At 44.5% G+C, this 15,776-nt stretch overlaps 1 protein-coding gene across 2 annotated transcripts in view; it reads right to left on the bottom strand.

Annotated features, from left to right (window-relative positions):
* The window catches only part of GLRA1 (glycine receptor alpha 1), an 86,177-nt gene that overhangs the window by 15,214 nt on the left and 55,187 nt on the right, over nt 1-15,776 (bottom strand). For both annotated transcript variants that reach the window (XM_019734342.3, XM_019734343.3), the window contains exons 5-8: nt 15,678-15,760; nt 14,378-14,515; nt 11,697-11,911; nt 4,333-4,479 (exon numbers count right to left, since the gene is read on the bottom strand). In XM_019734342.3, the coding sequence (XP_019589901.1) occupies nt 4,333-4,479; nt 11,697-11,911; nt 14,378-14,515; nt 15,678-15,760 (583 nt within the window). The remainder of the gene's footprint in view (nt 1-4,332; nt 4,480-11,696; nt 11,912-14,377; nt 14,516-15,677; nt 15,761-15,776) is intronic.

Genomic DNA, 15,776 nt, shown 5'->3' on the forward strand with positions numbered 1-15,776 from the left:
ATGCGCTGGACTAGTTCTTAGTCAGAAGCCGTCCCTGAGCGCCAAGATAGGTTAGGTGTCCCTGCTGTGTGTCCGTAAGGTCCCTGTACATTTCTCCCCACCGATGTAAAGCTCTTCACGTATTGTATCCCTTGATTAGTGTCTGCTTCTCCCACTAGACTGTAAGCTCCTTGAAGGCAGAGACGCAGCCTGTCATGTTCATTGCTCCCTCAGCACTGCACATAGGAAGAGGGTAATAGCACAATGAGCTGGGAAAGGGAGAAATTAGGACAAGGGCATTTGGCAGTGCGTATAAGGCAAGGAGGTGGGAACGCACAAGGGCCATGGAAAAAGTGCAACAAAAATGGCAGGTGTGCAACACATATGGAGGGGGAGGGAACATGAACAGTTCCTGGACAGAAGCTCAAAACTTAGCAAATATTTATTGACTCAGTAAGTGTTTACTTGTATAACTTCACCAGTCCTAGCGTTTTTGTTTATTTTTCTAATGGGTTGTATTCCTAGCACCAGCACCGGAAGGATTTGGGACATACGATGAATGCTCAAGAAATGTTTGGCAAAGGAATGAATCTGGTCCTACATCTTCATTGCAGAAGTGGGGGAAGGAGGATTGCTACAGTGCCTGGCAAATAGGTGCTCAGTAAATATTTGTTTCTGAGTTTGGTGACAGGCCAGGGCAAAGGAGAGGCGTGGGGAAGCTGGCCAAGTTACTGGGTCCTGCACCTGGAAGGAGGGCTGCGTGCGACTGTTGCTTGTCATAAATCTGCCTTTGCTGCAGGGAGTGGAGGGGAGTGTTTGAAAATGTTTTCACAGGGCTCTAGTTCTGTAGCGGGAAGCACCAAGTTTATTCTCTGCCTTCCTCATCTGTTAAACATGGGAGTAAGAGGGGAGGAGGTGTGTGGACTGGAGGCCCCATCTGGATAGATAACTGTCATTGTGGCCTTCTAGCTAGGAGAAGGGAAAGTCCCTAGAAATGACTGGACAGAGTCCTGCTATTCCTATGCTACCCACCAGGTGGCAGGAAACGAATGCCCAGCTGCCTCGGGAGCCCCTTGGGGATGGAGCCCGGGAAATCTGCTATGCCAGCCCAGTCAGGCCCACAGAGGTTTCCTCACACTCTAATGAGGCGGCCAGGAGATTCGAGAACCAGATGCTTTCTGCCCAATAAATGAGGTAACCTGGGAAGATGGTGGAAGTTGAGGAGCCGGCCAAGATCATAGTCTCTGAGATGCTCAGGCATGCAGCTAGCTAGCTCCTCTTCACCCACCACCTGGGACATAGGATCCCAACAGCACACTTCCTGCTAAAGGCCAGTGTACAAGCCACATCCCGAGGGGCTAACTGCAAAGGAAGCTCTTCTTTATGGAGAGTCCATTTCTGCGTCCTTGTAATTTCTGGCATTTGCGCAAAGTTCAGAGCTTAGGAATGAGGTCACATTCATTCAAACACACGCAAGGGACCAGGCAGGAGAAATGTGACAGATGAAGTGAGCCCGGCTGAAAAAACCTCTCCAGTTAGAAGGGACAGCATGGTAAGCTGGAGAAGGCAGTTCCAGTGCATAGTACCATGTTGGGGTGCATCCAGGGAGACCAGAGACTGGGGTTTTTGAGAGAAGAGTGTGATTTTTAAATGCTGGCACCTTTTTCCAGATTTTTAAGACACTGCTGATGAGATTAAAGATATTTCCATGTTTGTTGAATTTGACCTGGCCATTAGTTGTTGACCTCTGCCTTGGGATAAATCTTAGTTCTTATTTAAGATCCAACAGATGCAGGACTATTTTTATCTGCTTCCGGATGGAAACATTAAGGAGATAAGCAACCGATGCTGTATGGTCCATGTTTTGAGAGGAGCCATGGGTCCCCCAGCACCTTCCTTCCCTGCCTTGCCGCCAGCGGCTCCATGGCCCTGGTGCCTTGCTTCTCCTCGCTTGTCATTTGCTGACAGGATGCTCTCTGAGAGCTCTTCTGTCATGAACACGCTGTGAGACAGCAAGGCAGGAACTGAGCAGGAGAATCTGATCAGATCTGGACAGTGGCCTTATTCCCACTTTACCTGGCCAGAGAGAAAGCTTCTGTTTCCTATAGTGTGTAAATCTGCTAGGGATTTGGTAAGGGTGGGGGCCGCCTTTGGAAGTACTATAAGCCCAGCAGATGACACATGTGCAGGGGCGCCATTCACATTTTAGACCACGCAGCGCCCAGCCTAATGGCCTGGTGCTTGTCAATTATTTTGGATACAGTCTTTCCACATAAGTGTCCCTTCAACAGATGTATTAACTTTCTTTTAGCAGAGGGAACTGCAAAAAGCCACTAGGCTGTGGGATAAAAGGGAAAATGAAAAGTAAACCCCAGAGATAGTCATGCTTGATCAGTTCCTTGCTTAGATAATTTTAAGTCAGAGGCTAGGTATCCAATGGACAGCATTGGAAGGACGAAACCGAGGTGTCAAGGAATCCTGTCTGGCTCGCTGTACCCAAGGTAGTTTCCTCTTCCATGCAGGTTATATCTTAACTCCCATGGACATCCTCTGTCTTGGGATGTCTGCCTTCTGCCTCTGGTGAGCTATTAGAAGTTAAGTGAATCAGATTACTAATGTTTAAGAAACATACTGATGGAAATCTGTGCCTGTGTAATCATTTTAATCCCTGGCACTTATATGGCAGGAACAAAATTTAAAGCTACTTTGGCATCTGATTTACTCCTCACCACACCCTCCCTGTTACGCTCATTTAGTCTATTTTGTAGAGGGAGAAAGTGGGCCCAACAAGAGGTTACTTGAAGTCACACACCAAAGAGATCCAAGAGGCAGAGTCCATTGTCATAGCGCATTGTAGCTGGGTTTTCAGCTCTCTTAAGTAGGTCAATCGAAAGCTTGCAGGACCTTGTTGCGTGGCAGGCGTGTGGTGTGGCCTGACAGGTCCTAGTATATGGGTTCTTGGTTGTTCTCACCCATTGCTGGAAAAACTTCCAGGTGGGCTTTCTGACTGAATCTCTTTGTTTATTAGCTTGTTTGTTCCTTTATCTATTTGTTCAACAAATGCCTATTGCATGTTCACTCTTAGGCACCAGGGACATACCCCTGAACAAGAGTAGACATGGTCTTTGTCCTTATGGAGTTTATGATTCCGTGGAAGAGATGAGCATTAGACAATCACATCATTGAATACATCATTGTAAATCAAGATACGTGTCCGGAAGGAAAGAAAGTGGGTTCAGTTGGAACGTGGCGTTTGCTAGCACACAAGTGGCTTTGTGCCCATTAGAAAAAGGCATGGAATCAGAATCCCTTCCTCTGGCTGATACAGTCCCTGCCATGGCGTGACTTAGAGAAGAGTGCCTGCATGGCCAGGGGCCCTTGTAGGACACAACTTGCATGGCTGTGCTCGATAGCCTTGCAAAAGGACTCAGTACAGGACCGACACCTTGACTAAGGGATCAGGGAAAGACGCCTCAGCTGAGGACTGGAAAATGAACAGGTTAACGCCAAGCAAAGTGTGCCGGAAAAGTGACCCGGGAGGACAGAACAGGATACCTGAAGTCCTGTGTGGATATTGGAGGAACTAGGCAAGAAGCTATTGTGGTTGGTGCTCCGAGAGCAAAGGAGAAAGTGATGTGAAGATGAGGCTGGAGAGAAGGGCAGCTTCCCTGATCCCCGGGAGAAACGTGTCCTGGGGAAGTAGTTATGGACCAGGGTGTGGAGCCAGTTTGCTCCCACGCACGGCACGTTCCCCAGTGGCATTTGCTGGTTGGAACACAACCTCTGAGTTAACAGAGGTTGGCGACTTCAGAGATGGCCTGTCAAATATTCCTTTATTCAACGCTTTGGCGAGAGAACCTGCTCTGGGGGATGGCCTTGCTGGATGCCCCTTTCTTGGAGGTAGGAAGCAAAGACCGGGAACCTGGAAATTTTACTCTAAGATCTTAACTGTTGTGGTACAATTCCTGTCTGGAATCACGTCCCCCATTAAAATCAAGCTACCTTGCAGAAAACACCAATCAACATCTCTCAGCCTGCCATGCTGTGGGTTTAGAGCTAGTTATTATTATCTTGGCCCCATTAGCACTTGCTCCATCAGTTCTGTCTTCAGGTGTAACCTGATCATTTCTGCAGGGTAATTATGGTTGGAGGAGTGACTGCCTACGGACCCAATCAAGGCAATTATTTATGGGAGGGGAAGCTAGGACTTCTGGGGCTCGAATCCCTATTTTGTGCCTGCCTTACCCACTGAGAAGGATGGTCCAGTGAATCAAGTATCACAAGACAAGGCTGCCTGGAACTCTTGTGTTTACCACCAGCTGTCCCTCCTTAGGCAGTGACCCAAAGGCCTACCTTGTGATGTCTTCGCTTCCTTCTGAATCGGAGCAGCTCTTTGTGCTGTCGAGACACAAAGTTGACAGCAGCATACTCGAGCAAGGCTGAGAACACGAAGAGCAGGCACACTGCCATCCAAATGTCAATGGCTTTCACGTAGGACACCTGAAGTGGGGGAAGGGCAAGTGAGGGTAGAGGAGAGTGAAATACTGAGTATGGTGGAATGTTTTCTGTTTCTCAGTAACTCCCTCCCTCACCTACTGCTGTACCCTCCTCAGCTGCGATATTGAGATGGAGGGTGCGGAGGAAAACAAGAAAAATGCATCAAGAAGACTGGATAGAATATTGAGAAAAATAGAATACGGTTCCTAGAAGAGCACAGAAGAGAGGAGGATAGTGTGTCTAGCCTTATTATTTAGTGGCACAGACAGAATGTTGTGTTTAGTCTAAGGGTGGTGGGAACAGGATGTTGTTCAGTGTTAAAATGGAGAATATCAGCGAAAAGGTGGAGTAAGATCTTCAAAAACTCCTCCCTAAAAGCAAGAAGAACACCAGAAAAAAAGGTCAGAATAAACTTCTCAGAACTCTGTTAATTACCCAAAGGGTAACAGCACTCCTGTGGCATTTACTTAAGAATGACAGCTGAATCTCAGTAAAAACAGCAAGCTATGTAGCATTCTACAAAAACAGCTTCATCAAGATATAATTCACATACCATACAATTCACACATTTAAAGTGTACAATTCATTGGTTTTTATACATTCACAAATATGTGTTAAGAATTTTCATCACCTCAAAAAGAAACTCAGTAACTACTTTTAGCTATCATCCTATGATTCCCTCAATCCCCATACCCCCAAGTCCTAAGCAACCAGTAATCTACTTTGTGTTTCTATAGATTTTCCTGTTTTGGACATTTTATATGAATGAAATAATAAATATGTGACCTTTTGTGACCTATATCTTTTACTTAGCATAATGTTTTCAAGATTTATCCATATTGTTACATGTAACAGTATTTTATTGTTTTTATGGCCAAGTAATATTCCATCCTATGGATATACCACATTTTTAAAAAACTTTTATTTATTTTAAGTGTGTTTTTCCAGGGCCCATCAGCTCCAAGTCTAGTTGTTTCAATCTCGTTGTGGAGGGCGCAGCTCACAGTGGCCCATGTGGGGATCGAACCGGCAACCTTGTTGTTAAGAGCATCTAGCTCTAACCAACTGAGCTAACCAGCTGCCCCAATATTTTGTTGATACATTCATCAGTTGATGGGCATTTGAGTTGTTTCTACCTTTTGGCTATTATGCATAATGCTGCTATGACCTTTTGTGTACAAGTTTTTATGTGGACATATGTTTTCATTTTCTTTGGAACTTTGTGGTGTTTTAAGTTGTCCTATTTCTATCCTCCCATCCCCAGCTCCATGCTAACCTTAAAAACCAACAGCCTGCAAGCACAGTGGAAACAAGCAGTATCCTGGAAGCCACTGAATGGGGCAGAAAAGAGTTGGAGCTTCTTCAAAGCCCCATTCCCAGAAAATTTGATTTGATCTGCCTTGTGATTCGTAGAAAGACCCCACTCACAAGGCTGTCTTTACTGACTTGGAGCTGACCCAGTGTGAACAGCCTTTTCCCTGGGAGCATTTGTTGAAAACAATCAGTGGCAATTGTTGAACATCATGTCAGCCTTAAGCAGTAGGTAACAGTTAAGGCAAACAATAGGTTGGTCAAAAAGCTTAAAAGGAAGGGGCATGAGATGTCCACTGGGGGCTTTAGAAAGCTCTGATGTATTCCTGGAAATCTGTGTGCATGCTTAGACCTTGTGCATGCCCAGGGAACCAGAGAAGGCATTTAGTGCTCAACTCTGGCTAACCTTGATATGCTGTGCAAGCAGGAAGTGAAGGCTAAGGAATGTTATAAACTGCCTGGCTGAGTGTTGAAATTTTTTCCTAACAAACACACACAGAGCCCCTGGGCAAAGGCTGGGAGATTTATAGGTGCACAGTATTCAAGGAAATCTCTGTTCGGGTTTTAGCCGACCACCAAACTAACAGTGTCTCTGCTTACACAGCAAAGAATACAGATGACCTGACACAACAAAGAATACAGACATTACAGAATTAGTTCAGAAAAGTTACTGAATAAGCAACAACAACAACAAATCATGAGGGAAGAAAATCTGATTTCCAGAGATGCCACATTATATTTTTTTAAATGTGCAATTTTCAACCCAAAATTATAAGATATACAAAGAAACAAAAAAATATGGCCTGGCAATGGGCTGAATGTTTGTAACACCTCCCCTTCCCCATTCATATATTGAAATCCTAGTTCCAATGTGATGGTATTTGCAGGTGGGGCCTTTGGGAAGTAATTATGTCATGACATGAGGGTGAACCCCTCATGAATGGGATTAGTGCCTTTGTAAGAAGAGACCAGAGAGCTAGTTAGCTCTCTCTCCACCGTGTGAGGATACCGTAATGAGTTGGCAGTTTGCAATTGGAAGAGGGTCCTCACCAGAATCTGACTGTGCTAGTATCCTGATCTCAGACTTCCAACCTCCAGAGCTGTGAGAAATAAATTTCTGGTGTTTATAAGCCACTCAGCCTATGGTACTTTGTTATAGCAGCCTGAATTAACTAAGACTGGTCCATACATAGGAAAAGAAGCTGCCCCTGAGAAAGCCCAGATGTTGGACTTAATAAAGACTTTAAATCAATTATTTTAAATATGTTCAAAGAACTAAAGGAAACCATGTCTAAACAACTAAAGAAAAGTATAAGAACAAAGTCTCACCAAGTGGAGCATGAGATGAAAATTATATAAAAAAGAACCAAATAGAAATTCTGGAGTTGAAAAGCAAATAACTGAAAATTTCACTAAAGAGGATTAGCAACATATTTGAGCAAAAAGAAGAAAGAATTAGTGAACTTGGAGAAAAATCAGTTATCCTGTCTGAGGAACTGAATGAAGAAAAATGAACAGAGCCTCAGAGACCATCATGGAAACATGATGGGGAACCATCACATGCACTAATGTATGTTTAATGGGTATCCCTGAAGGAGAGGAGAGAGAGAGAGAGAGAGAGAAAGAGGCAGAAAGAATGTTTAAAGAAATGACCATAATTTTTCCAAAATTTGATGAAAAACACTAACGTACACATCTAGGAAGCTCAATGAAATAAATCCCAGCAAGATAAACTCAAGGAGATCCACACCTAGACACATCATAATCAAACTCAGAAGCCAAAGACTGTCTTGGACGCAGCAAGAGAGAAGCAACTCATCATGTATAAGGCAAGGGATCATCAATAAGATAAAAAGCTGATTCCTTACAGAAACCATGGGGTCTGGAAGTGAAATGAAAGCAAAGATGACCTAAATACGTGGGAAGACATCCCATGTTCATGAATCGGAAGGCTTAATATTGTTAATATGGCAATACTCCCCCAATTCATCTACAGACTCAATGCATTTTTAATCAAAATTCATTTTTTCTTGTTGCAGAAATTAACAAGCTGATCTTAAAATCCATATTCATATCCATATGGAAATGCAAAGGACCCAGAATAGCCAAAATAACCTTTAGAAAGAACAAAGTTGGAGGACTCACACTTCCCTATTTCAAAACTTACTACATAGCTACAGTAATCAGCAGCGTGCTACTGGCGTAAGGATGAACATATAGATCAATGAATAGAATTGGGAGTCTAGAAATAAGACTATACATCTGTAATCAGCTGATTTTTGACGAAGATGTAAATTCATTGGAGGGAAAGAACAGTCTTCTCAACAAATGGTGCTAGGAGATCTGAATATCCACATGTCAAAGAATGATATCCCTTTGTCATATCACATGTAAACATAAATCAAAATGGATAAAAAACCTAGAGTCAACTACAAAACTCTTAGAATAAAAAAATAGATGTAAATCTTTGTGACCTTGGATTAGGTATTAGTTTCTTAAATATGGTACCAAAAGCACAAGCAACAGAAGAAAAAAATAGATAAATATGACTTCATCAAAATTAAAAACTTTTGTGTATAAAGGACACTGTTGGTCAAATGACAAGACAACCCACAGAATGGGAGAAAATATTTGCAAATCATATATCTGTTAAGGGTTTAAAATCCACAATACACAAAGAAGTATTAAACACAACAATAAAAAGAGAAATACCCCAATTAAAAAGTAGGCAAAAGATAGGCATAGACATTTTCCCAAAGAAGATATAGAAATGGTCAATAAGCACATAAAAAGAATTCTCAACATTCTTTATGATTAGAGAAATGCAAATCAAAACTGCAGTACGATACCATTTCACATCCACTAAAATGTATATAATCAAAAAGACAGATAATAACTGTGGTGAGGATGTGGAGAGATTGGAACTGTGGTAGAATTATAGAATGGTGTAGTCACTTTGGAAAATAGTTTGCTAGGTCCTCAAAAAGTTAAGCCTATAGTTACTATATGACCCAACAATTCCACTCCTAGATAAATACCTATGAGAGTAAAAAACATGTCTACATGAAAACTTGTACAAATATGTTCATACAAGCATTATTTATAATAACCCCAAAGTGGAAATAACCCAAATGTCTATCAACTGATGAGTAGATAAACAAAACGTGATATATCCGTACAACGGAATATTATTCAGCCATAAAAAGGAATGAAGTGTTGATACATGCTACACATGAATGAACCTTGAAAACATGCTATTAATAAATGAAAGAAGTCAGTCTTAAAAGTGTACATATTGTATGATTCTATTCCTCTGAGATGTCCAGAATAGGCAAATCCATAGAGATAGAAAGTAGATTAGTGGTTACTAGAGGCTGGTCAGGGAGGAACGAGGAGTGACTAGTGATGGGTATGGGGGTTTCTTTTTGGGGCAATGAAAAATATTATGGAAATTGATGGTGGTGAGAGTGTATAACTTTGTGAATATATTAAATGCCACTGGATTTTACGCTTTAACAAAAGAGAATGGGGAAGAATCTGAATTGAGGGTTAGTAGCAAATGGAGCCAAGTATGGAGACCCCAAAATGAGTGGAATAGAATGTTGAGTCTATCATAAGGAAAAGAAAGCAGAGTATGTCTGTTGGTACAAATGAACAGAACAGAATGTGTTGTCAGGTGGTAACAGTAAACAAAGAATTTGGTTTCAAGCATTTATGCTGAGTGTAGTGGAATGCAAAACCTAGTGTTAATAGTGCAAAGGGCAGATTGTTGAGTTCTGTTGTGAGGGTGAATAGAGGTGGGTGGTGTCTAGTGTTGATGGAAAAGGAAGTGGATGTCATGTCTCACATTAGAAGCTAATGGAACAGTCCATGTCCTGAAAAACAAACAAAGAAAGGTGGAGAGACTGTTCTAAATTAAAAGAGTAACCGTATGCAATATGAATATTGGATCCCTGATTGGGTCCCTCACCATGTCCATTGATGACAGTTTTTTGACAATTGGGAAATTTTAAATGAAGGTTTTATATTAGATGAAATTATGGCATTATTTCTAATTTAATAATTGTTTCAATTAATGTTAATTTTTTAGATGTGATTCTTATTCCTTATTCAGAGGTGAATTGTCATGATATCTTTAACCTTCTAACGCTTGAGCAAAAATTGCATCAATCTATGTACCTACCTACTCACTTACCTACCTACCTACCTACTTACCCACCTACCTACCTACCTATATAGACAGACAAAATAAATGTGGCAAAATGATAACAATTGGAATCTAGGTGAAAGGTTCTGGGTGTTCATTGTGTATGATTTCACCTTTTCTGTATCAGAACAGAAGATTAAGTGTGGCATTCATTGGAAATGGCACATTCAGCATAAGGTTGGGTAGAGCAGAGGATGGTGTTGGCACTAACACCAGAGCAGAATGTTGCATCTAGTGTTGAGTGAATAAAGCAGAATGTGTCTCAGACGACAGTAGGGAATGTAGGCAAAGGCAGTGCCTAGCATTAGAAGAGAGCACAGCAGACTGAGGCAGCCAGCACTCAAAGTGAAAGGGGCAGAATGTTGGATCTGAGTGTGGGTGAGTGCAGGAGTGTGTGCTTGGTGTCTGCCATTAATAGTACATGAAGCAGAATATTAGGGCTAATGTTCAACGTGAATTAAGCAGAATGTGAGGTCTAGTGTTAACAGTGAAAGGGACAGAACGTTGCATTTATTGTGAGGGTGCCTGGAGGAGAATCCGTGTTTGATGTCCGTAATGAATGAAGTGAAACGCTGTGTGCGTCTGGAGCTTGGAGTATAGAACAGAATGTCGTGTCTAGCATAGAGTGAATGGAGCAGCATGTGTATCTGGCATTGACAGTGAACGGAGTGACATGTTGTGTGTAGGGTTAATAGTGAATGGAGCAGCATATGGTTCAAGAGTTAACAGGGAACATGACGGAATGTGGCATTTAACATCAGAAATGTTAAATCCCTTAAGCATCAGATTAAGGGATGTGCAGAAAAGGGTTAACATAGCAGGTGTGTGGCTGCTATCTTACCAAGGACTTGCTTGCACTGTTGGCCCCTGGTTGACATCTGGGAACTTGGATTTGGCGAGTGTTCCCACTTTCCCTAAGTGATAAGGGTGCCTCACTCTGCCTAGACTGCTGTACAAACACTATGGTTTATGCTGAACATCAGCTTTCTTTCTGGAAGTCTGGAATCGTAGTATGTGCTAGGCAGAGCGTGCCTCCCGGACCAGCACCCACTAAAAACCTTCAGTACTGAATCTTAAGTGAATCTCAAAACATTTCTCTTCCTGTCTCTCTGGGCAGAAACATCTCACACTTGTGGCTGCCTTTTTGTTGCTGGGCTAAGCGGGCACTCTGTGTGGTCCCTCATAGGAGGGGGAGAGCCAGGAAGCCTGCCCACGGATTCCTCCAGACTCTGCCTGTGTCTTTCCCCTTATTATCTAGCTGTGTATCCCGAATACATCACGGGAAGAAGTCTTAGCCTGAGTACAACTATATGCTGAGTCTGTGAGTCCTATCAAATCTCCGAACACGGGGGTGGTCTTGGAGATTCCCAACACAAACTATCTACCAGAAATAGTGAAAGGAGTGAAGCACTAAAAGTGAATGGAGGAGGAGGTGGAGTTGAATGTTAATAGTAAATGAAATGAAATGTGTGTCTAATGTTGGTAGAGAATGGAGCAAAACGTGGTGTCTGGCAACCGTATTGAATGTAATGTTAAATCTGGAGGAAAGGTTTAATGGATCAGCAAGCTGGATCCTGCCAAATGCAATAGATAGAGAAATAGTGACTAATTCCTCACGGTCATCTTCTCTCAGGCAGGGAAGGGAGATGAATATCCTCCTTATCTGTGCAGGTGTTCTGTGCTACTGGGTGGTAGGACTTACCTTGGGCAGGGATGCTCGGGAGCCAGAGCTCTGGGTGGTCATGGTGAGCACGGTGGTGATGCCCAGGCCCACACGGGCTGGTGCGGCATCCATGTTGATCCAGAAGGAAATCCACGAGAGGATGACAATGAGCAGGCTGGGAATGTACATCTGGATCAGGTAGTAGCCCATCTGTCGCTCCAGGTGGAACCGGGCCTCTATGCAGGTGAATTTGCCTAAAAAATCATAGTGAGAAGGCAGAGGTGCCTAGTGGATAGGTACAGGGCTTTGAGGTCAGAACAGCCTTGGCTGGAGCCCTGGTTCAGCCTCCTACTAGCTGTGTCCTCAGGCAAGTGTTTGAGTCTGTCTGTGTCTCAGTGTTCTTGTCTAGGGTACATTGGGGATAATGATGGTGATGATGATGATGATGGTGATGATGGTGATGATGATGGTGACGATGGTGACGATGGTGATGACAATGATGATGATGGTGATGATGATGACGATGATGATGGTGACGGTGATGATGATGATGGTGATGATGATGGTGATAATGGTGATGACGATGGTGATGATGGTGACGATGATGATGATGATGGTGATGACGATGATGATGATGATGGTGATGACAATGATGACGATGGTGATGATGGTGACGATGATGATGATGACGATGATGATGATGGTGACGAGGATGATGATGATGATGGTGATGATGATGGTGATGACAGTGATGGCGATGGTGATGATGGTGACAATGGTGATGATGGTGATGGTGATGATGACGATGACGTTGATGGTGATGACAACGATGATGATGATACCTACCTCATGTGGTTACTCATGGTTACTGTGATGATAGAATGAGATGGTGCCTATGAAGAACTTAGCACAGTCCTCACACATCATTAGTGCTCAGGAACGTCAGTTGCCATCATCCTCATCATCACATTTTGTTCCTTAGAGTGGGCCTAAGTGGACCATTCTCTATTCTTCTGCCAGTTTTCTTCCCCAAACATGACTCGATCGTGTTACTTCCCTTCGTAAACCCCTTCTTTGCTTCCTTCTCTCCTCATACGAGAAGGTTCCCATTACCTGAAGGGAAAGTTCAAACTCTTTAGTTCTAGCCTGTTTTTCTATCCCATTTCTCTTATCATGACCCCCTACGCTCCATCCCCTGGCTTGAATATGCTTTTACACTTGGTCCTACTAATCCCTCTGCCTGGAATGCCCTCATTCCTCCTCATGACCAGCCAAAGAAATCCTCCTTCTCGTCCCTGGCAGTTTAAAGGTGAAGTCTCCCCCCGCAGAATGCATCTCTTTCCCTGTGTTCCTTCAGCTCCGTTCACATGATCATCAGAGCCTTTAAGGCAGCACTCAGTGGGTGAGTAGGCAAGTCGGTCTCTCATTATCTCTGTCCTCTGCACTAGACCATGGCAGCTTGCCTCCTCCCTGCTTTGTATCCCCGGAACTGGAGTAGGGTCTCTGCTCCTGTCCACTGAAGCACGGTTATCAGTGGATTTCTAGAGCTCCCTGGACCACATGTCCCATATGGGCAGAGCCTTGTCAGGCTTTTCTCCTTGTATCCACATGGCGTCGCACAGAACTCAGCTCTCACTTACATGTGAATAGTGACAGCAAATGAAAATGATGATGGGAAAATGCTGTGTAAACAGTCAAGGGCTGTGGTATGTGAAAGTCAGTTGTGATTGTTTGATTTGTGAGAGTTATTGCTCTCTTCTTGGCTGCCATTGTGTCTCCGAGTCTCAGCTTGTCCAGGGCTGAAGAAAGTTTCTTGGGAGGTTCTGACACATCTCCCAAGTCACCCAGAAAGGGGCAGCTGTCCTAGACAGACCAGAGCCCAGGCTGCCTGCCCTTTCCCTGGGCTTTCTATTAGCACCAGAGCCCATGGTGGTTTCTCTCATTCTTCACCTTTACCTCCTCTCTCTGCCCCGTCACCAGCTCTCCTCAGCTGGGTTCACACAGCAGCCTCCTACCTGGCCCTCTGGCTGGCACATGTACTGACTGAATTTCTTCCATCATGCTTCCATGAGCTCCCCACAGCCTGAACTATGGCGTGCAGAGCCAGGCTTGATCTGGCCCCAGCTCATTCTTGTATTCAGTCTTCAAACAAAGGCTGTGCTGGGCACGAGGGGTAGAGAGCTGAGCTAAAGAGTGCTGGTTTCCCCACTCCCCCCTTGGAGCTCAGGCTAGTGAATCCTTTTCAACGTCACTGTTTTCCAATGTCACTGTTTGCTAATCTGCAGTGCTACGTCTCAGCTTCCTCCTGCTCAGCTCTGTTGTGAGCGTTTTCTGTGCCTTTGTCCTATCAGAAATGCCAGTTCCTGGGTGACAGAGACTACTAGATGCCACTGCCCCCCCATAGCAGCTCTCCCTGGGGAATAGGGTCCATTTTGAGGTAATCATACTGCTACCTGGAGGAAAGACTATCTCCCAGCTTCCCTTGTAGTGAGGTGTGGCCTTAGCTTAAGTTACTTGCCCCAGGACTCACAGGAAGAAAGTGTCAGAGTCATTTTTTGGTTTCAAAGGATATTCTCTTAATCTCTGGGTATTAAATACGGAGCTGTGTCCATCATGGACACCTCATAAGATCTGTTGAATCATGGTTGAATGAATGTTTGAAGTGACCTCTGGCCTCGACTGGGGGCTGGGATCCGAGGGGGGCAGCCCCTGGAACCTACCTGTGTTGTAATGCTTGGTACAGTATCTCAAGTCCTTCTCTTCCTTCAGGATAAACTGGGGCAAAGTCAGTCCATCTGCGACCTGCACAGCTCCCTGCTCCTGCCACTCAAAGATGAGGTCATTCATGGTGTATCCAACTGGGATGGGATGAGAAGAAGGAGCAGTCACCACCGAGAAGCACTTATTTGAAGCACGTCCGGGTTGGTTAGGGTTAGAGACAGAGAGGCATCAGATACTTGCTGGAACTCACGAAGCCATGCTGTTGTTGTTTTTCTTTCCACAAAGGAGGATAAAACTGATTTAATTGTTCACATGGACCCCACAACCCTTCTACCTCTCTTCCTACCCCTCTCAGCATCCTAACTTAGCTTGTCCTGCTGCCCCATCCCTACCCCCACGGTCAGATTCAGTTGACATCTGCTGTTCGTGCTGGTACACCATCCTGGCAAGCTCCCTCTTTTGTTCACAGCGCACTTTCCCCTGCGGCATGACTCTATGGTATGCTATTGTGGTGGTTCTATCAGCTGGGGGCCAAGGTGTGAGATGATGACCCCGCTAGACCAATCTGACTGTCTTCCTCAGGACTTGGACTCTTGAACGGAGTGACAAAAGGTTCAGAGCTGGCTGGCACTGACTCCCTTCAGAGGTGGCACTCCAAGGGGATGGTCCATCCGTTCCTGCTGTCTAAATGCTCTGCCCTGGTTCCTGTCCTTTTAGCAGCTCCTTCAAGTTCAAGAGGGACCTCTATGTCCTTCCTTTAATTCCTTTTTTAAAAAATTAGGCAGATTGCCGCCTGTGTTTGCAATGAAAGAAGTCAGCTGTCCCATCTCTTAAAATCCCAGTTCATCTGATCTTCCCTACAGAGCCTTCTCCAAGTCCTCTCCTTCCCCGTCAGAAGGAAGCACTCTGTCTGTCATGAGGCCACCGTGTTTTCTACTTCGAACAGCACACTTCCCACTGGCTGCCCAGCGTTGGCCAGTCACCTATCGCCCCGGCTGGAGTGAGCATCCCCGTGAGGTCAAGGACCATCACTCACTCAGGCTATTTCTCCTTTGTTCCTGGGGAGCATGTTCACAAGGGCACGGGATAGCCTCTTTGGAGAACACTGCTGGCTCCAAAGCTGGATCTCAGGTGGACAATGGAAGGGGAGGTATATTTGTAATGCATAGTCTAGGAGCAAAGCCCCTCATCTGGTGTTTTGGGGCCCAGTAATTAGGAGCAGCTACGTGGGAATTTCTGCCGGTCCCATGGGTAAAGGGGAGTCGGGTGCTTTCTAGAGGCCTCATGCAAGGGACTCACAGCTTTCAAGTTGCATGATACATGTCTGGACGTCCATGGGGAAATTCTTCAAGTCCATGGGGCAGGCCAGTGTCAGGGTGATTCTGGGAAGAGAAGGGA

This window comes from Rhinolophus sinicus, chromosome 5, assembly GCF_057876585.1.
Source record: "Rhinolophus sinicus isolate RSI-liver-muscle chromosome 5, RSI-T2T, whole genome shotgun sequence".
Taxonomy (NCBI): Eukaryota; Metazoa; Chordata; class Mammalia; order Chiroptera; family Rhinolophidae; genus Rhinolophus; species Rhinolophus sinicus.